The following is a 22,048-nucleotide window of genomic DNA, read 5'->3' as shown; positions in this document are numbered from 1 at the left end:
TTAAATGACTGATAAAAAGATATTGGTGTTCGTATTTATTTTTTGAGTTAGACAACTTTCTATCATTCTAGATAATTTATTATACTTAATCACATACCCATTCACTTCAATGGGTCTTAATTTTTGGTAAGTGATAAATAAAATATTAAATTCATGTAAGTTAAATACTAAATTTATTGAACTCGTTGAATCAGATAATAGATCTATAATGCTCGTCAGAGTCTCGCATAATATAAATTTCTATTTTACTCAAAAAAGGGAGGGGGAAAAAGGTTTAATAAAAAAAGAGGGGGAAAAAAAAAAAGGAAAAAGGAAGGGGAAAAAAAAAAAAGAAAAAAAAAAAAAAAAAAAAAAAAAAAAAAAAAAAAGGGGAAAAAAAAAAAATTTTTCCAAAAAACAAGTTTTTTGGGGAAAATTTTAAAAACAAATTATTTTTTTTTTAAAATTTTGACATCTTGGTTCGATTTTAAAAAACCAGCTTTAAATTTTTTTTTAAGGGGGAAAAAAATAAGCTTTCCCCCTTTCCCCCCCAAAATTAAAAAAAAAAAAAATATTTTCCCTTTTTTTTTAACCCGGGGGGAAAAAAGTTTTGATAAAAAACCTTTTTAGGGGTTTTTTTTAAATTAAAAATTCCCTTTCCCCCAAAAAAAATACGGGTTTTAAAAATATCAATTAAATTTTAAATTTTAAAAAACTTTTTTGAAAAAACTTAAAAAACCAAAAAAAAAAGGGGTTTATTTCTAGGTTAAAAAATTTTTCAAAATAAAACTTTTAAAAGAAATTTTTAAGCAAAAAATTTTTTGTGGTACCAATTTGAAGATAAAACTTTTAAAAAAGGGGCCCTTACTTTAATTTTTTTTTAAAAAAAAGAAAATTTTTGCTAAAAAAATTTTTTTATAAACCAATTTTCCTGGGGCTTTCCCCGTAACCCCTTTTTTTAAAATTAATTTAAAAATTGAAAGTAAAAAAATTTTAAAAAATAATTAAAAAAAACCAAAATTTTTTGTCCCCTTTCTATAATTTTTATTTTACCAATTTTTCCCCCCTTTTTCCCTTTTTTTTAAAAGTAAATTTTTAAAAGGAAAAAGTATGTTTGATACTTTATTTACCTTTTTTTTTTCCTTGGTTTTTTAAAAAAAAATTAAAAAATTTTGTGTAAATTTTATTAATAAATATTTCCCTTTTTTTTTCTAAACCCAAAAAACAAAAATATAAATAATGGGAAATTTTTTAAAATTTTTTTGGGTTTTTATTTATTAAAAATTTAAAAAAAATCCTTAAACCCAGCCGCCAAAAGTTAAAAAATAAAAGGCTAAAAAATTCCAATACTAAAAAAAACCTCCAAGGAGGTAAAAAATTGAAAAAAAGAAAATTTTAAAATTAAATGGGCAAATTCCTTTTTTTTAAAACGGAATAATCATGAAATTTTTTTTTTTAAAAAAAAACCAAAAAGTTTTTGAAAAGGCAAAAGGATTTTTTTTCGTGTTTGCCAAAATCCTTTCCCTTTTGTTTTTAGGGAAGGAAAAAAAAGTATCCTAAAGGGTTTGCCGGGGTCCCAAACCCCATCATTGAAAAGAAATTTTTGGGGGATTTTTTAAAAACCCCAAAATTTTTTTCAATTTTTGTTTATTATTTGATTTTAACTTTTTTTTTCACTATTTCCAATTTTGATACTTAATATCCGTTTTAAAATTTTAAAAAAATAAATTTCAAATAATGATGTAAAGTTTTAAAAAATTTTAAAATTTTTTCCCAAGGTTACCCTTCTTTAAAAATTTTTTTTTAAAATTTGGTCCGCCCCAAATTTTTTTTTTCTATAATTCCCTAAGGTTGAAAATCTTTTTAAAAGTTTTTCCCCTTAAATTAAAGGAAATTGGGTTTTAAAATAGGGTAATTTTTAAAAAAAGTTTTTTAACTAAGTTGGGCAACCATTTTTCAAATAATAAAAATTTTTAATAAGTGCAGTATTAAACCCCAAAATTAATAGATTTTAAAATTATCGTTAGTAGAACCCAAGTATAAAAGGTTTTTAAAAGTTTTTATTTTGGAAAGAATGCCTTAATTTTCAGGGAAAATTTTTTGGGAGGGTTTTTTTTAAAATTCAGGGCTTTTTTTTTGGTTACAGAAAATTTTTAAAACTTACGTTTTTAAATTTTAAAAATTTTATGCCCCCTGAAAAATTTTTTTAAAAATTTTTTTTAAAAAAATTTTTTTAAAAAAATTAATTTAAAAATTAACCCCCCCCAAAAATTTTTTTGGTTTAAAATCTTCCCTTTTCCCCTAAAAAGGTTTCTCGGGCGTTTGGTGAAAAGTATTCGTCCATAAAAAATTCCCCCCAATACTTTTACGGGGGGCAAAAACAAGGGGGGGGGAAAAAAAGAAATTATGAGTTTATATTAGAAAACACTGAGGCGATAACAAATTTAACCACCACCAATATAGTCCTACTATAGTTTTTCTTTCCTTGACGTGTTAGAATGGAAACACATCGTGATTCTGTTTGCTCTGTGATAAACATAATAGCACGATATGTCGTTTAGATGTTCGTAGGCCTACGGCCTTTGTGATTTTATTACTGCACATCTACTCCATACCGTGATATATTATAGCACAGTTCACTCAAAATCAATACATATTTTCTTGTTTAACCACCCTGAAACCCTACTTTATACAAGATTCTTATCATACGAGTGTTAACAATTTGTGAGCCTAAGGGCATTAAGACCGTTTTACGATACGAATTTTCCATAGAAACGGATGCATTTCGTGCGTGCGCATTCTGCGTAGGCAAAAGTTACAAAGAAAGAATATATAATATCGGTATTCAACAACTTCATAAACAACTTGATGTAATGTGAAAGATTAACCATTAGTTTAGAAAAGTTTATTTTGATAAATAGTAGATGCACGAAGGTTTGCTAGTGCATATTAAAGTACTGGACTCCTAATTAAGAGATCGTGAATACGAAATTTATGGACAATATTTCTCTTTCTATTCTCATTTTCCACAATGGCATTCAAACTTGCGTTCAGAGGCAAAGCGTTTCGTATATGTCAAATAATTATACTCAGAAAAGAGAAAAAAAACATGCCTATTCAAAGGTCACATTTGTAAGGACCATCTTAACGATGTCGATCGTCCTTTTAGTTGTCTGGAGAAGAATTCGCAACAAAATCGGCATACATTTATTTCTTTAAATGAGCTATAAATTTGACTGTAAAAAGTTAGTTATTTTAAAATGCAGTGTACGAAAAAAATTATCAGTTTAGAGGGTAACATAAATTAGTAAACAAATCTAATGAAAAATATTAAACTTAACCTTTTTTAGGATGTACATTTTAAACATTTTAAGGGAGCATACTTTATCACAGGATTTGAATCTTATTTTTTATCTTAATTATCTTTTCATAATTCTTTTTCGCCAGTGTTATCCACTTTATTCCATAATGAACTTATACTGCTTTGAAGAAAGTGTAGGCAGAATAAATGACATATGAATGTGTACGCAGTGTCTTGATTTTTTGAGAGTGTACGCAGTATCATAATGTCTATTTCCTGTAAATAGTTCGTTTTCAGACATTTTTCGTACAAAGGAAAAATTGCAAAGATTGAAAATATATTTGTGAAATAGATTCTACAATAAATATACCTTCCAGTTGTGTAAAACTTTCAGTTTTATCGACAATTTCTCAATATCTGTAACATTTTAACGCCGGGTGTACTCAAAATAGTATTCAACACGAAATACTGACGAGAAAGGGAAGACTTGTAACACCGCACTTTGGGGTCAAACGCACTTTGGGGTCCAACCCCAAAGTGCGTTAAACTTCGCACCGCACTTTGGGGTCAAACGCACTTTGGGGTTGAAATCGAGAAATTGACCCCAAAGTGCGTTAATATGCTACATATCAACGCACTTTGGGTTCAAGAGGTCTAAAAGTGTCATCTGAGTTCTGCTTAAATACTGAGTACTGACTTATTTTCTATCTGCGACATTGGAATATTTGAGGTGGAATTCAAGATGGCGGTCAATACTTTATGATGCTTAAGTGATAAAAGTTTCATTAATTTTACCACTTGAAATATCTAAAAATTGTGTTCATATAACAAAACAAAATTACGGTGGCATAAAAGTGACATTTGCATTTTTTGTTTTTAGTTTTGTATACATATTTTATTTTAGTTTTGCATACATATTTTTTTAGTTTTGCATTCATATTTTATTTTTGTTTTTCGTACATATTTTTGCCAATCAAAACAGCTTTCAAATCTCATAACAGTATAAAACTAGCACAGTGGTTTGGTCCATTTCGGCCCACTTTTGGAATCGGCCCAGTCGTTTTCGGCCGGGCAAGTCTGGTTTCTGCCGACCCTTTTCGGCCCATTTTTTATATTATATGCATTTTATATAATTATTGTTTTTTATTATTATAAACTTTTATATTAGTGTCTATTTGGAAAGGGCTGTTGATTGGTGATCAGTTATTATTCCATGAAGAGATGCTGCAAAAAATGTCCCGTTCTGTCGGTCATTTACATGATAACTTTTGGTGCCATATTGAGCCCCATTTTAAATATGTTAGGAATGAAATAAATTGCAGTTAATACTTTTTTTTCCAAAGAACTATAAAAATACTCTATTGCAATGTTCTGGTGAAACATCAAGTTTTTCGATCGGACTATAAATAGTGATTTTTACAAAAACATTAAGCTTATCAGAGGCTTTTTTATGGTAAATCTTGCATACTTCTTTAGAAAGGGCAAACATGAATTTTATAATGTTAAAATAATGGTATTTGAGAAATGTAAGATGCTTGTTACCTGAATGAAGTAGCGATAAATGTAAAATTATTATTCATAAAAGAAGTCAAAACACTGTAGTATTTGACTTCCCTATAAAATACTAATTCACTATAACTGTACTCATCATTGCCAAAAAGCAACAAATGAAAAAGATGGTTCAGGTAATTGGCCAATGTGAATTTTTTTAATAATATAGAAGAACATCAAAATGAAATAGCTTTTAAGAAAAACAAATAAAAGCATAATGGGCCTTTAAAACGTTATTTTTAACCCTCGGGGGGGTCGATACGCCACAATCCCCTCTATACCCCCAGTGAGAATTTTCATTATTCTGAAGCTCCGCTCTTAATGTGCGACTACTTAAATAGTTGATATTTTAGCACTGCCTGTACTGACTACTTCTTAAGCCGCGTCTACACCTAGTCAAGTTTCTTAGATGTCACATTTAGCTAAATAAATGGCTCTTTCAACATATTATCAGGCACATTTTTTACTGAAATGTCTTACTAAGATTTCCCAGAATTTATACCTTTATATCATATTTCTATAAAATGTGTAAATAAAAAACGGGAAAATAATGCATTTAGCTAAAAACAATGGAATTAATGAAAGGTGTAAATTCTTTTAAAATAAATGGAAAATTTGAAAAAAAAAATATTTTAAACTTAATAATTGATACAAATTCTTTATTTGGTGATATATTTGGTGAAAGTTCTTCACTTACTAATCAAGATCATTTAAATCCCTATTGATTCTACTATAATTCAGGGCACATGTTTGGGTCTATTTAATACCTTGATTTTTTGTTTACCACTGACTTTGACTACAATATATTATTTAAAACATAATGAACATTAATTTTCTAAGACCCCAAAGTGCGGACGTTTGCATGATGTTAAAAATTGCATATGTACCTGTTTAACGCACTTTGGGGTTAAAATTGGACCCCAAAGTGCGTAACGCACTTTGGGGTCGAACCCCAAAGTACGTAACGCACTTTGGGGTCGGACCCCAAAGTGCGTTTGACCCCAAAGTGCGGTGTTACAAAGACTTGTGGCAAGATATTTGGAACATTAAAACTAGAAGTAAGGGCATCTTCTTTGCAAAAGAAATTAAATGCAAATCTATTCCGATTGCTTTACATGACTCGCTTTTGTTCAAAATACCGGATGAAAAAGTGTTCTCGGTATCAGAATTTTGGGGATGCTCGCGCATGGTATGACCCCTTGAGAAATATATGGTCATAAATAAAACGAAAACCTACTAGGGCTTTACGTGTGTAACGTTCAGAACATGTAACCAATCATACAGTAAAAATTCTAAGGTAATATTATATATTAACGGATCATTTGTACTAGTTTCGATACAACATAATATCTCTTTAAAAATATGCTTAGTCAAAAAATTATTTATATTGCTTTTGACAGATCGTGTAGAAGGTCGAGTTTATAATATCTAATCAATGTTATTCCTGTGTTCTAGCTGATACTGTTCTAGGTGAGTTATACTCATTATAACTATATTTTCAATTTTAACGTCATTGTTTGATTCTGATCAAAATTGATCATGGATAATGTAATAAGAAAAGAAATTTAAATTCCTGTACTTATTCAAAATACCAAAAACAGCTTGATGAAGTATACGAATTATTGAAATGTATTAAAAAATATTATAAATGTATTAAAAATATTTTATGTTAAGACACAATACTCTGGAAAATATAACTGCTGAATATTTCATTATTTATCTTGATATTATGTATATATGAATTTGCATACAGTTTTTAATTTTTGTTTTGTTGTATATGTTATGAAGACATTTTTATGCCGACAGCAACCTTTGATTTAAATGTATGTTTGATAACATCAAAAGTAATAAACACACTTGTTATGTTTAAAAGAAAAGTAAAAATCTAATAACAGTAATTGTAAATATTTTAAGCAAATGATGATTCTTATCACCAATTAGTGATCAATATTGTCGGGAATGTCTAATATACAAACTTGTGAATGTATACTGGACATTGGATAAGCAGATTTATTCAACAGTTGTCTGTAATTTGCATATTTTCTATATATACACGTGTTGTGCTATATCTGCATTGTGTTGTGTAACTTTAATGTCATTAGTAAGGTTAATTTGACATGCTGGTGTATATAGGGCAACATAACAATAAACTGTCACCTGCTTAATGAATATTGTAACGTTAATGTGATTGTTTATATTGTACGTGTTGTAATGCGGTTGTAAAATATATAACAGTTGCATCTATTTTGCTATGTTTTAACTATCCTTAGAAAAGTTTACAACTTGTTTTTTTTGTTTTGTTTTTTTTTTTCATTTGAACATTTTTGTAACTCCTGGCAGCGGTTACGTGACGAATACTTCATTTTAATTTGTCTTTCATATGATCATTTTTTGTAAATTTTGAAGTTAGTGATTTATATCTGTTCGGGTTTTAATTCCTGTCGAAAGAATACCTTTTCAATGTAATATTTTGTCGTTAAAGAATATATACATAATTGCTGTATGGGAATTGAATTCCACTAAAACTGTTACAATTAACTTTTATTATGTTCTTTACGAAATCTTTATATCGTCTTTTGTTGATCGTTTGTATGAAGAACTTTTTTTCAAAATTGAGGTTAATTTTTTTCTCTACTTTTTTTAAGAAGTTGTTATGTTCCAAGATCAATAAATACGGTCTGAAAAGATTTATGATTGTAAATTGCACATCGGACAAAATTTTGTCATTTTATTATTGAATTCCAATTCTTTCCTTTCAAAGATCTCAGTTTTAAAAAATTACCATATTTGAAAAATATCAGTTCTCGCCTTAGTCATTATTTCAGTAATAGAATATGTCGAAATGTTGTTTAAGAATTATTTAAAAATATTTTAAAAAGCATCCAAAACAGCTTTGACACAAACATAGATTGGTGAACACTAGATACATGGTTTTGTCTGTTCATGAGAGAAAACAACAAAATCTCTCAAGCCCCTAGCACCGGCTAAAGCGGCGTCTATAGGCAGTGGAAGTCAATAAAACCGACGAACTAGAAAAAATATATCACAAAACTACAATGAATTACGGAACACGTGTCAACAAGTGGCGTACAACACATAAAACTTGCCATTGTAAATATCTAAGATTTTTATAAGGGAGCAACGAATCAAAAATAGAGACGTGGTAGTCACAAAACAGGTTTGGGGAAGAGATCACCACTTTTATACCTTGCACATATAAAGATGTCTTGACGGACATGTGTTACATATCTCAATTGAGTACAATACTTCGGTTTGTCTTTAAACTGTTAACCAACAAACATTAGATATATGCTTATATTCATTTGATTGACTTCACTTATAAATAATAGTATCATAGAGCTGTAGAGTTTTTATCTATTATATATTTAACATAACTCCTCTTGTAATCTAGCTTATTCTATCACTGATAAACCATCGATCGCTGGGAATAATTAGATATGTTATGCGACGATTGATTGTGTATCCTCCTATATATAATTGGATAACTGGACAAGGGGGATATGTGAATTAATTAAGCAACCTTGCCTTTGCGTAATCGCTGCTTAATACAACAGTCTCTATAATGAAAGATAAAAAACAACGATAATATCGATTGTTTAAGACAGTATGATTAGGTAGTTCTAATAAAAAGCTGCAAACACATTATACATTGATTTTGCTCGCGAACTAAATTCATTTACCACGTCTACGAATTATTCCGCCTGTTCATATTTTACCATGATTTTGTATACGTTATTATTTCCCATATGAACTTATTCAAATGCTGGCCTTGGTTATGATAAATGATTTATTTACAATACTCAAAGAATTAGTAGTCTAACGACACGATCTTCCTTTATTTACAGCAGATAATAATTGTCATACAATGCAAGCAGAAAAATATTTTAATATATTATGATAGCAAGAAGCAAAACTCATTTCTTGTGAGGCTATTAAAAAGTTGATAACATTAGTTCTCCTTGTTTATATGCACGAGTAATTAAATGCAAATAAGAGGAAAAATCTCATGTAGCACTAGTTTTCAGAGTAACAAAGTTTTTTTAAAGAGTATAACAGGTAACAATACATGTAAAAGCATTGTTATTTTGGGTTGTAAAGCATCATATTATATCACTACGTATTTACACGCATTTTATGTAATGCAACATTGTAATGCAGGTAAGGTAACAGTTATTTCCAATGTGGGTAAAAGTTGAGTAGTTGTGTAAACAAGGAATATTTATCAACATTGTTAACACTGGTAAATTATAATGAGCTTAAAATTAATGCAGTGTTAACGTCAACATGGTGTGATGTTATAATTCTATTAAACTGTTCCTTAAATAAAGTATTACATCGTTACTAATACTTTATATATTAAGTTTTCGATTCAACATATTCAACATAGATTTCATAATGTGTAGCAAATACCCTGATAGTCCTTGTTTTAACATTTTATACAATCATGCGTTCCCTTATACACAATCGAAACATGTGTAAACTCATATTAATAAAAAAAACTTTTTACTATCATTAAGCACATTTTGTATCATAGCATCTAGACTAAACAAAATTACATCAGTAGTAGAGCTGCCTTTCCTGTAATCGACTGGGCATCTGAGACAATATAACTAGATTTTTTAATCAAACCAAAATTATGACTTGATCATCGGTAAGATTTTTCCACTTTTTTATCAAAGAATTGCTGCTTTGAGTGAAAACCACCTCATGATATTTTTAACAGCATAAAGTACCTCTAAATAAATAAAAAAACATTTATTGTTAGATAAACATTCCGAAAGAAAAGTCGTAAAAAGTAAAACTGCATAATCCATCTTAACGATGTGAAAAAAAAAATGATTTAATAAATGAAATCGTACATGTGCAAATATTTGTAAATCTTTTTCATGTGGTAAGAGATTGCCGAAAAGAGAACACACAAAGCAAAGGAACAAACATTATTATACGAATTTGATTCTTAATTATTTATGCAAAAAAATGTTTGATTTTATGTACTTTAAAGAGGATTTGGGAAATAAATGATGCTGATAATGGCGAACAAAGTATTGTAAAACAAAAAAATTTGAAATGTAATAGATGTAATTTATCTAAATAAATTGTACTTTATTGTATGTTCGTCATTGCTGAAATATTCCAGCGTTGTTATTATTATAGGGTAGAAATACAAGAGGTTATGCTGAAAATTTTGTCTACAAAGTTTCTCATTGGTTGTTAATTTTAATAAAAAAACTCAATACAAAAAAATTAATACGGGGAATAATTACTTCGAATAATGATTATTCTGATCTATTATATATTACGTAAGACGCCTACATTAGTATAAGCCAGTGTTACTTTGATACTTAAATGTCTTTATTACTGATTATATAATCTCTAACATAGATTTTGTTCCCACTGCAACAATGCTATCAAGATTCATTTGACACCAGCTGCAGTTCGTCCGGAGGGCACTAAGACTATAACATGACTCTAAAATCAGATTGTATAGGATATTGACTGATGACACATGTTTTAATAGGTTGCTACATATATCTATATACTTTATCTCAATGTTGCTAAATTAGTTATATTGTTAGTTAAACGCTTGACATTCACTTTACATATTCCAAATACATGTTCCACGATTTTATTTGGGTAAACATGTACTATGTATGTAGTTTCTTTGAGTTGGACATTTAATGGTTATCATTACCCAGTCCCCCACTCCCCTCCTATTTATGTTGTTATTTTGATTTGATTTCTTTTATCATGAAGTGAAAATCGTGGGCCATTGGTTGAGGCCATTAACATAAAAAAGCTTGACCCTCATCAATATTGATTCGAATCACACAGGCACTTTGGATTCTTTCATGTGAGGATGCTATACGGTAAAAATACAGAACATTGGTAGTTCCAGTCAGGTGCCCGTTCGTGTCTGAAATAGTGCATGGAGCGGCTACTGAGGAGCTCTCCCTCCACCACCAATATGAAGCCGGACAGTCGCCATATGACCTTTACAGTGTTGGTGTGGCGTGAAACCCAACAAGAAAAAAGAATCAATGAAAACATATGACACACTAATGTATGCAATAGCATTTGCGTATTTTTCTAACTAAAATAGAAATCATATCTTTTAAGTCAATGAAAATAAAACGTTATATAAATGTGACTGAACATGTTAAACAAACATATCATCAAAAATTTGATTGATCTACCTTCAAAAGTTGACTAGCAACACTTTATCGTTATGCTATATGCTGTTATTAGTAGGGCTATATCAAAAAGTATAAATTAGTGTAGATAAGAAATAATGTTCAACATTATACTATTTGATCTCAAGCTCGTTTACGGTTAATTTATATTATCCTCTCTTATCATAAATAATTACATTTTTAATGGTGTCTCAAAGGATCATATCTTGTGTATCATCAACATTTCTAGGAGTTTGAAATTTTACAGGAAGGAATACAAACACAACTCTTAATGACACGAATGAAAATCAAAATATATAATAAGTTCATGTTCATAGCAGATTTTCGCATGACAGGTTCAGTTTGTTTTTCTTTATATTTTCCATAATTTTAAATCTCTATTTTCCTAACCTGCAATGTTGATTGTATAACTTTTTTGATTACAGAGTAAACAATACACACAAAATATTCTAAAAATAGCATAATGTTTTAATCAGTCTTATACAAAAATACTTTATACGAACCATATTGCACGATTTTAGTTTAGTCCCTAAACACTGTTGTATAAAAGAAATTCTGACTTCCTCAATTATTTATCTATATCTAGTTCTAATTTTTGGAATGTTATTCATAAGTTCCAAACAAACAACTTTGTACATATGACAATAACGACAATTCTTTTAGAACCCGTAAATGTTATTTAGATATTGTAACATGTCGACAATAAAGACAATAACTATAGTCAGTTAATTCTATTTTACAACAGTATGATGTCGAAAATGAATTTAGAGTCGGTTACAGTTACATGTCGGCATTAAAAGCAGTGTAATTAAAGCTAATGTTATTCAGATAAGTAACAATATCCACATAGAAGCGTTTTTACAACCAGCCATGTAATTCAGCAACTTTATTCCTGATTGTTCTTCGGAATAAAACGCACTTATTCAAAGTAAAAAAAACACTGACAGTTAACTGAAAATTCTATTTTGCCAGAAATCTAAAATAATTACAAAAATAACTAAAAGCTTTATTCAAATTTCTAGTAAAGTTCTATCAAACACACTATACGCATTACTGTAAAGTGTATTAAAGTTAAAGAAATGTTTATTTCAAGGGTTAAAAGAATATTATTTGAAACGTAAAACAGGAAACTTACACATAAAATGACCAAGGTACCATATCTCCTTGGCATAGAACTCCATCACTGCAACAGGTTGGCATACAAGCAGAACGCAAAAGTCAGCAATACTTAACGTGAAAAGAAAGTAGTTTGTTGGATTTCTCATTTCCCGGACGCGACATACAACCATTATAACCATGGTATTTCCAAACAAGCCAACGCATAAAATCAACACATTTACTATCGTCAAATACACTGTCATGTAATCCGGGGTATGCTGAAATTCAGTTTCCTGTTGAAATAGTTTATCTGTTAAATTGTCAAATGAAATATTGCTTGTATTTGAAATCATTTTGCATATTATTCTTTTTTAAATTCAAATCATTTCCATTTTTTCTATTCCATCGAAAAGAATCTCTTTTTGTTAAAGAGCTATGAATGGATTACAAAGAATTCAAATATATCAGAAGGGAAGGCACGATAATTTCACTTTAACATTTTATTGAAAATATTTTTTCACAGTTACACACTTTCTTGTTAACACCGCCTCCACCAAACACTTTTCTTGCTTTTTCCTATACTTCTGAAAACGAACGTCTGTTTGCTCTGTTTTTCCGATTTTCAAATAATGACGACTTGCATCGCCGAATGCGATATTAACAATAACCTTACTAACAACAGGCCATACAACATAACTACGATGTAATGTTTGATGCTAGAGTTTTCAATACAGATATATTGATAGAATCTGCACTGCTTCAAACTATTTTTTTTATGAACATTTGATTTATAAGTATAGAAATGATAGCGTGCGTAAAATAACTACGCTTTTATGTCTCTAAAAGTATCCATTGAATTCATATGATTATATTTCGTAAATTTGCAACCGTTACATTTAAATAATTTCTATTTAGAAGACAATTACACAAAAGTGAGTAATAACGTTCGTGTGCTCATTTTAGATATAAAACAAATGTTTACAAGTATTACTCTGCCAGAAAGTTTTAATGAAATATATAATGATATATGAAAGATGCAACACAAGTATGCGCTTAATTTCCTTCAGTATGTCTGTCATCTATGTCTGGCATGTTTGTTGCAGACGTTTTGATATTGATGAGCATATCAGTTATATACTAACGCCTACATAATTTATACATTTTAATGTTTAAATAAGTGGGGATATATAGGGATTATGGAATCAGTGGCAAGATCGAAGTATGTTCTGCTTTGTTGTTGAAATATAACTTTTCTAATATACTCCATATAATGTCTTTTTGATATCTTTAATTACCATAATTATCGTTACCAACATAACATCGCCTTTTTTATGTCTAAAGATTATCTATACAATTTGAAAAGTTTTTTAAGAAATTAAAAATTATCATTTTCATATATACAGTACCCAACTTTGTAAAAAAAATCTTAAAATGTAATTCAAAAAGTAGAAGGTATCCTAAAATTCAATATCAATCGTTAAGATATGCAATTAGTTTTGTATGAAATGTTATTAATAGATTGTGTTAGGTATATCCTTAATTGGACAATTAGTGGTATGTATTTATATTATCGATGTTTCTCTGTTAATTGTCATAGGACTCGGTCAATACGTGCTTGTAATGTGGCGTTACAAATTAGTCAGGAGGTCAAAATCCAGTTACATTAAATACTTTGATATACGTGCCACGCTTTTGTGTTATTTCAGTCTGTATGTATGTTGGAGTGTGTTCTTGTTTGTGTGATTTTTCTTGTATGTGTAATTTGTTTTGTTAAAACAATGTTGTTCTTTTTTAATTGTCTTTCGGCTTTTTGAAAAGAGTTTCGGCTTTGCAGAAATATTGTAACATATAGGTATTTTCTGTTGTATGAAACAACAATATATTCGGTCAAAGTCTATTTTAATGGACCAAACATAGACCATATATGGCGGCCATTTACTCCAATAAATCAATTAACAGACTTTGTTCATTTTGACTACTATTTTGTATGTTCCAAAGAAAATACCACAGGAACTTGAACCAACATTAATGATAATATCCAAAAATACCTCTTTTATTGTATAAATAAACTTATACAATATATACTATATAGAGGGTATATTTTGGATATTATAGGTACATTTTGGATATTATTATTATCGTTAATATTGATCGAATTTCAAGTTCCTGTGGAAAATAAATTTAATATTCTCACCTTAGCATGCCTACCAACGTTCAGGATGAACAATGTCTTTCGTCCTCCCATTCATAAATGATACACAATTCTGATAAACCCCAACTAACCATTGAATAGTTTATAAGAATATCTGGTCATCAGATGTCTATAAGTTCATCTTCACTTGCTACATTTCTTGCTTGGACGCCCTTTGATCATGATATACCATTTGCCACGAAACATGTAACGGACATTTTGAAAAATGAAGTCGATGAAAGTGTTTGTTTTGGCTTATTTACATATCGATATTTGTACCATGATTAGTTGTTGATATTTGTAATGCAAAATGTACATGCTTTGATAATTTTATAACCCTTAATTACTGACTACAGTAGTGATACAAACAGAACAATGTTGCACTACTGTCATGTCACATTACAAGTCTTGTAAGTCTTGTTTTGTATTGGAATTACTTATCTTACGAGGTAGGCATCAGTGAAAGCATTTTATAAATTTAGTACTTGGGCACTCTCTCATGAACAAGTGCACACGATAAGTATAAATGTGCAAATTTAAATGATTTACAAAACATCCGAACTAATGTACAACAGTACTTAATCTAAATAAAAATGGCCTGTGCGTAGGAATGATTTGGTAAGGTATCTGTAATGAGAGCATTTTATTGCGCGGAGCTTCTCAATTGCTGCATATTGCAGTAACATTTGTACTTGTCTTGAATAGTGTGCCATATTTACATGTGAGCTTCGCATTCTAGTGCAAATATTAACAGTAACTGTTGTTTTAGTGTAACAAAGTAAAAATAAAATAATATGTTGGTCAAGCAATGTAGTAAAATTATGAATAAGCACACAATTGATAAAGAACTCTTTGATGACACTAGTACCAAAGTATCTGATCATTTTAACTCTTTTTTATAACTTATTAGTAAGCCAAGTTATGTATTACATATTGACGTCGTTTTTCTTGACATGGTATGGCGTTGACGCAATTTTCATTAAACAACTATACCTGATGAAGACTTTTGTGTGACATTTTGTTAAGACTGTAGGCGAAAAAGGTATATAACATGGAAACATGTACATAGATAAAAGATGACATTTGGTAATATCTCAAATTATAAATGAATTCGCCAATATATATATGATTGCATAAAACCATCTAAGTGTTATTCAACAAGGTAATTGGAATAAGGTTTCTATCTGACAGAATATATGGCATTCAATTTTCAATATAATGAGAGCAAAAATCACTTTATTTAGAATTGCAGTTTGTTTCGTGGCGTGAAATGTTGTTTTGTATTTATAATATTAAAGTGAAATAACACACACGCGTAAATAGTGAGTGTGTAAGTACGTTATGTCTAAGATTTTATATGATGCTTCATAAAAATAAACAATAACCTATGTGACACACTGAAATTTCAATCAAAACAAGTATTCTTTCGAAGTTATCATGTAATGTTCAAGTGATTAAATATGTGGGGTCAGTCTTTTTATATTTTAGACAGTTTTTATATTTTATCCTAAACAATTTTCATTATCAATTATTGGTTAATTACCACTTTGATAGTCATCCTTTCAAAATAAATAGCTTATTCAGCAATAAAACAGCTTTCAATATACTTTTTATTTTGATGTTGATATTTTATCTAAAAAGAAAATTATTATCCATATAATCATGTCACTAAATGTTTTTGCAAGGAACAAATTACAACATTTTTTATATTAATTGCCAATATATACCTGGTAAGCACTCTAGAGAAACAGAATTAACCGAAAGGCCATAAAGAATTGTCAAGAGAAGAACGTTAAGTAAGCTTAACGTTTAAGTAAAACTGTTAATAAAGTAAAAAGTTTGAGTTTTACCATAGGCTTATAATACCAAACAATACCTAAAGGGAAGAATCAAAATTTAACGTGAAGGAAGCGGAGTAGAAAGTATAACACATAACTGCTATGCAACAAAGCAGATTGCTATAAAAGGAGATGAAGAGCATGCTAAAATGAATAGTTTCTACAAAAATAATGTTCAAAATTTGCTATAGGAATATAAGAAAAAATTAACAAATAAACAAATTCTATTTATGATTATTATTATTTGAAAATGTTTTGAATACATACTAATTATCTTGGATAGTAGAGAGGTTATGTGTTTTTACTTTACTTATTCGCTTATATGTTTAAGTTTTACAAATAGCATTTCTTTGCATCACGTTTGATAAATACTATTTAGTTTGTCTGTGGAAATACCATTTAGTAAGATACTTTAAAAAAAGTCTTTTTTGTCTACAGTAAATTATAGTGATGGTTCCTTTAAAATTTCATGAGATCTAAGATTGGTTTATACTGAAGGTTTACTCAGTTTCTTTTTTTATAGAAATGAAACATAAGCTTGCTGCAAAATAATGATTTGTTTGAAAAAGTAAGTAACTCATAACTGTCATAAAGTGGAGATCTCAAAACAATTCAACATATCTGACAATGATAACATGATATTATTTGATATCGAAATTTAATATTTAAAATTTGATACCATTTTACAAATAACGCACATTTAACAAACATGACATACGAGCACCTGCGCAGCTCATTTTATTAAACAGGATAATTAAGTACTTGCGTGCAGAAAGAAATCACCAACTGAACAAGTTTATTTCCTATATTTTTTTTCGAAATTCAGCAAAGTGAATGTCGGAAAAGTTTGATAGCTTCCTAAGAAATACGAATTTGAATTAAATTAATATCTAATCACGACATAGCCACCGTTCTGAAAACGTGATGATTTTTTTTTATATTTAATTTATTTTAAAAGTTTTAGAAAATTATTATCCATATAATCATGTCACTAAATGTTTTTGCAAGGAACAAATTACAACATTTTTTATATTAATTGCCAATATATACCTGGTAAGCACTCTAGAGAAACAGAATTGACCGAAAGGCCATAAAGAATTGTCAAGAGAAGAACGTTAAGTAAGCTTAAAAGGAGATGAAGAGCATGCTAAAATGAATAGTTTCTACAAAAATAATGTTCAAAATTTGCTATAGGAATATAAGAAAAAATTAACAAATAAACAAATTCTATTTATGATTATTATTATTTGAAAATGTTTTGAATACATACTAATTATCTTGGATAGTAGAGAGGTTATGTGTTTTTACTTTACTTATTCGCTTATATTTTTAAGTTTTACAAATAGCATTTCTTTGCATCACGTTTGATAAATACTATTTAGTTTGTCTGTTGAAATACCATTTAGTAAGATACTTTAAAAAAAAAGTCTTTTTTGTCTACAGTAAATTATAGTGATGGTTCCTTTAAAATTTCATGAGATCTAAGATTGGTTTATACTGAAGGTTTACTCAGTTTCTTTTTTTATAGAAATGAAACATAAGCTTGCTGCAAAATAATGATTTGTTTGAAAAAGTAAGTAACTCATAACTGTCATAAAGTGGAGATCTCAAAACAATTCAACATATCTGACAATGATAACATGATATTATTTGATATCGAAATTTAATATTTAAAATTTAATACCATTTTACAAATAACGCACATTTAACAAACATGACATACGAGCACCGGCGCAGCTCATTTTATGGATAATTAAGTACTTGCGTGCAGAAAGAAATCACCAACTGAACAAGTTTATTTCCTATATTTTTTTTCGAAATTCGGAATGTCGGAAAAGTTTGATAGCTTCCTAAGAAATTACGAATTTGAATTAAATTAATATCTAATCACGACATAGCCACCGTTCTGAAAACGTGATGATTTTTTTTTATATTTAATTTATTTTAAAAGTTATTTATTTCGAGAAAATGTGTACAGCAATTAATAATAAAAAATGCTCACCTGAAACAGTTTATTTATATCGTCATTCAAAAGTTGAGAAAAAAAACAAACAATTTATTTAAAAAAACAGATGCACAAAACGTCGATATAAAATAAATCTTTTCATACGGATGAGGTACAATTTCTGCCCTTTAAAGTAAGTTGTTGCAATGTTATGGTAATCATTAATACAATATGTTTATCTTATAGATTATCTTATATATCTAAAGGTTCAAAACTGGAGAATGAAATGAACACGCTTTAAAATATTTCACTCATTTGTTTGAGTTGTTTTGTCTAATTTACATGTTGCAAAAATAAGGAAACATAGAAGCCGCGGTCAAAGCAACTATCAATATTGTGAACTGAGCTCATGGTGACGTCATTCATAATCATTTCCATAATAAGCATGTTTAATGTCTATTATGTTTCTTTCAATAACCTGACCGATATTTGTTCTTTCCTAAATGATATAGAATGTCGGTGTACGGATGCCTTTTAACAGGCAAGAAAATTGCAAAGAATGTTTTCTTTTTAGTACCGTTACGAAATGTTTTAATATTTTTCATATGTTAATGTGATGTCGTATAGGAAAGCAAAGTAATAAATACTTCTTGTTGTTTTCGAAGAAAGAAAAGAAAAAGGTTTTTCAGACAGTATTTAAGTTATACGAAATAAAGACTAATTATTGGTCATTTGTTGTATGAGTTTAAGCAAGTAACTTAATATAAATAGTAACTATTGGACATCTGGTTGGAAATAAAGCAGGCTGGCGCTGTTTGATGACAATTGGTTACTAGTATTTAAATTATCTAGAATGCTCCTTTGACGAACTTAAAAAAACAGTTTTTCAATTGTGAAACAGAAACATATTGTCTATATTTATTTTAAGCAACTCTTCTGATTGACTTAAATATTATTTGAATATTCAGTAGATTAATAGTAACTACTATGATAATGTTATAAAAAGAACTTAAAGATGTTCTTATCCGCATTTTTTTATTATTTTATATTATAAAACTCTGGACAAGTTCATAGTCTTGAAATAAATTCTGGAAGAATATTTCAGTAATAACATATGCATGCATACTTTGAACCCATAATAAATCTTGCAAAGAGATTATGAAATTCATAATTTATCTATAATATGCTTAAATGGTATCCTGAGTAGGAGGATAGACCTTTTATATTTGTACTTTAAAACTGCACTAGTACTCGTATATCATAAAAATATTTAGACAGTCTATCCAAAACCATTTTTGATAGTATTTCAGTCTCGCCAAAATGATACTTTGTATGCACCAAGGTGATCAATTAGTGTAAACAAGGAAAGTATATGTATTAGAACTACTTATTGTTTTAACAGAAACCATTCACATGCCATCTTAAGAAACACCTTTGACCACTTACGTTGTTCAAAAACGGCGCTCCCAGACGCAAAGCCATACAAAAGCGCTGCTTATGATTCATCAAAGTTGTTAATGGCTTGTTTACGTAACTTTAGATTGAAAACAAATCTACATTCATTTAATGATTAAGCTTTATATAACCTGAATTAAAACTCATGCATGAAAAACGCATTGATTTATGTTTTTCTTTCTTTTTTGTAATTATTTGGTCGCGGTTTCAGCCAATTTTTAAAAATCATGTCATATTCACAAGGTGTTTTGAGTAACTGTCACAAAGATAAAACTATGAAAAGGCTTACCTAGAATCTTCAGTGAACTCTTCGTTTAATTAATTCTTCGATTGATATACAAACTTATCAGAAACCACAGAATGAAGAAAATGGGAACATTTTGAAGTTCCATTAAACTATTTGTACACTAATGTAAGGAAGTACTTTATCTGAATTTATTATCATGTTATTTATCATGATTTTTATAATAACATGATAACTTTTTATATAAAGCTTAAATTAAATTAAAATCAATCACCTTTAATATATAGTTCTTTGTTTAATTCAGTCTCAATGAAAATAAACAGAACGATACTCCTATCTCTTTCGTCTGCTTAAAATATATACTGCTCAATTAAACGAAACCAGAGTATAGAATACGAAATCTTTAGAATAATATAACAATATCAGTGGAACCATTCTTTCAATTGGCCTGTAAGCTGAATTTAATTTGCATATTGATGATAGCTGTGTACAATCACACAATTCAAAAATTGTTTTTGAATAATGGGTCTGCATCAATAGAGTAACTTTTTCAGGAATACAGCCGGCCAAAATGTTGATCTTGTCATGAAGATAATTTGTGTCCGATCATAACATAGTCATATATAACCTAACTATGATCAGTTCAACTGTTTAATTTCATAATTCGAAGCAAACAGGTCATGATTTTAACCGACTTTGCCAAAAATTTTGATGAATATGGATGTTATAAATTCTTATGTTTAATTAATAAAGAACTAGCTAGGTGCATTTTTTATTTCAAGTGTTGTTTAGATCCTCAAAGTATTGTTATAATGATTATAATTGCAGAAATATGAAAGAGCTATATGATTACACATACGATAAGCAATAACACGAATTTAAAACGGTTTAAATTGTTTCATTGTAAGTATGATCGAATCGTCTTTCTTAACAGGTCCATATTGAGATTTTTTTGCTCCAGACCTGATTAAAAAAATAAGTGTATTCTAGTATTTTGCTGTGCTACCAATCCGCAACTTTTCGGCCCTTCCCGCCAGTCTTCGGATAAGGACATGGAACACAATTCAGTATGAATACACAGAAAGGATACGATATTTCGGTCTAACCTATGCTAAGAAACTAGATAATTTAATGCTGGGAGTTGTTGATAAGTCTATTTCCAATATATCAAGTAAATGTCCACCTTAAATCAGTGAATACAAAGAAACAAAAGCAAAAAATACATTATGGTTGTAGAGACCGAAAGTACAAAATGCCAATCCGTTGACATTTAGTAGCATTTGTTTAAAATTGTATATCAGTGGGCATATTCAAATTAAAATTGGTTGTCAAACATATTTTCAATGATAATTGTACCGAAGCAGACTTAATTTTCTTTTGGATGTCAATTATATGTACATTCGTTTTTTATTCTCTCTCTTCATGTTTACATCTGAAACCACGTGGTAGAACTACTTCTACTTCGTATTGTTACCGAGGTTATTATAGATAATAGCCGAGGACGTTCCGATTGTCAAAAACAGTCAAGTGGGTGCATTTGCTTCAGGCATTTTTACAGAATGATAATAGCTTATTTCAATTTTTTTAGCCTGTAACGTCTAAATGTGCTAGGAGGTCTTTGCTCTCGTAGTGGGCTAATGAACATGTCCTTGTTTTTCTATTATTTCATTGTCCATCTGGTGAAAACAAATATGCATTTGTTCCATAAAAAATCAGCATCTTTCTTCAACGTTGTAATCTAAATATATATCTATGTAAAAGACAGGGTTATTGAATCGTTTACTGTTGATAAGGAATCATCAGCAAGTAGATTTTAATTCATTTTCATTTATGTCAATACTGTACAAACAGTAGATAATAAAACAAAACTTTGCTATCAATGTCTTGACATTTGAGCTATGATGGAAGAACATATTGTAGAAAATATGCAGTAACCTTATTTTTTGTATTACGTAATGTTTGACTTTAAATAACTTATTTACATATAATCTAACAAGTAAGCAATATTAAATTGGTAATTGAGGGATGTGATATATATTTATTAGCTATTGTCCTAAATAGCAAAGCAAGAAAGCAATGTCAAGACAACAAATATTTCCATTATGAGAAAAAAGATAAGAATCTTTTTCAAGATTAATACTTGTTTAAAATAGTACGATAACCACAATCATGCTGTACATTTTAAGCTGCCTTCAGCTCCTGGTAGCCTCGCTTTAAAATTTTAATATCCAAAC

The 22,048-nt window shown here is 29.0% G+C and overlaps 1 protein-coding gene across 1 annotated transcript in view; it reads right to left on the bottom strand.

Annotated features, from left to right (window-relative positions):
- The window catches only part of LOC132714571 (G-protein coupled receptor 54-like), a 28,423-nt gene extending 15,625 nt beyond the window's left edge, over nucleotides 1-12,798 (bottom strand). The window contains exon 1 of the mRNA XM_060697463.1: nucleotides 12,179-12,798. Within this exon, the coding sequence (XP_060553446.1) occupies nucleotides 12,179-12,494 (316 nt within the window). The 5' untranslated portion in view covers nucleotides 12,495-12,798. The remainder of the gene's footprint in view (nucleotides 1-12,178) is intronic.
- Between the last annotated feature and the right edge of the window lie 9,250 nt (nucleotides 12,799-22,048).

This window comes from Ruditapes philippinarum, unplaced genomic scaffold (genome assembly GCF_026571515.1).
Source record: "Ruditapes philippinarum isolate M1 unplaced genomic scaffold, ASM2657151v2 ctg18_1_1_1_1, whole genome shotgun sequence".
Taxonomy (NCBI): domain Eukaryota; kingdom Metazoa; phylum Mollusca; class Bivalvia; order Venerida; family Veneridae; genus Ruditapes; species Ruditapes philippinarum.
Note: the sequence above shows the minus strand (reverse complement) of the source record. Positions and strands in the feature narration are given on the sequence as shown.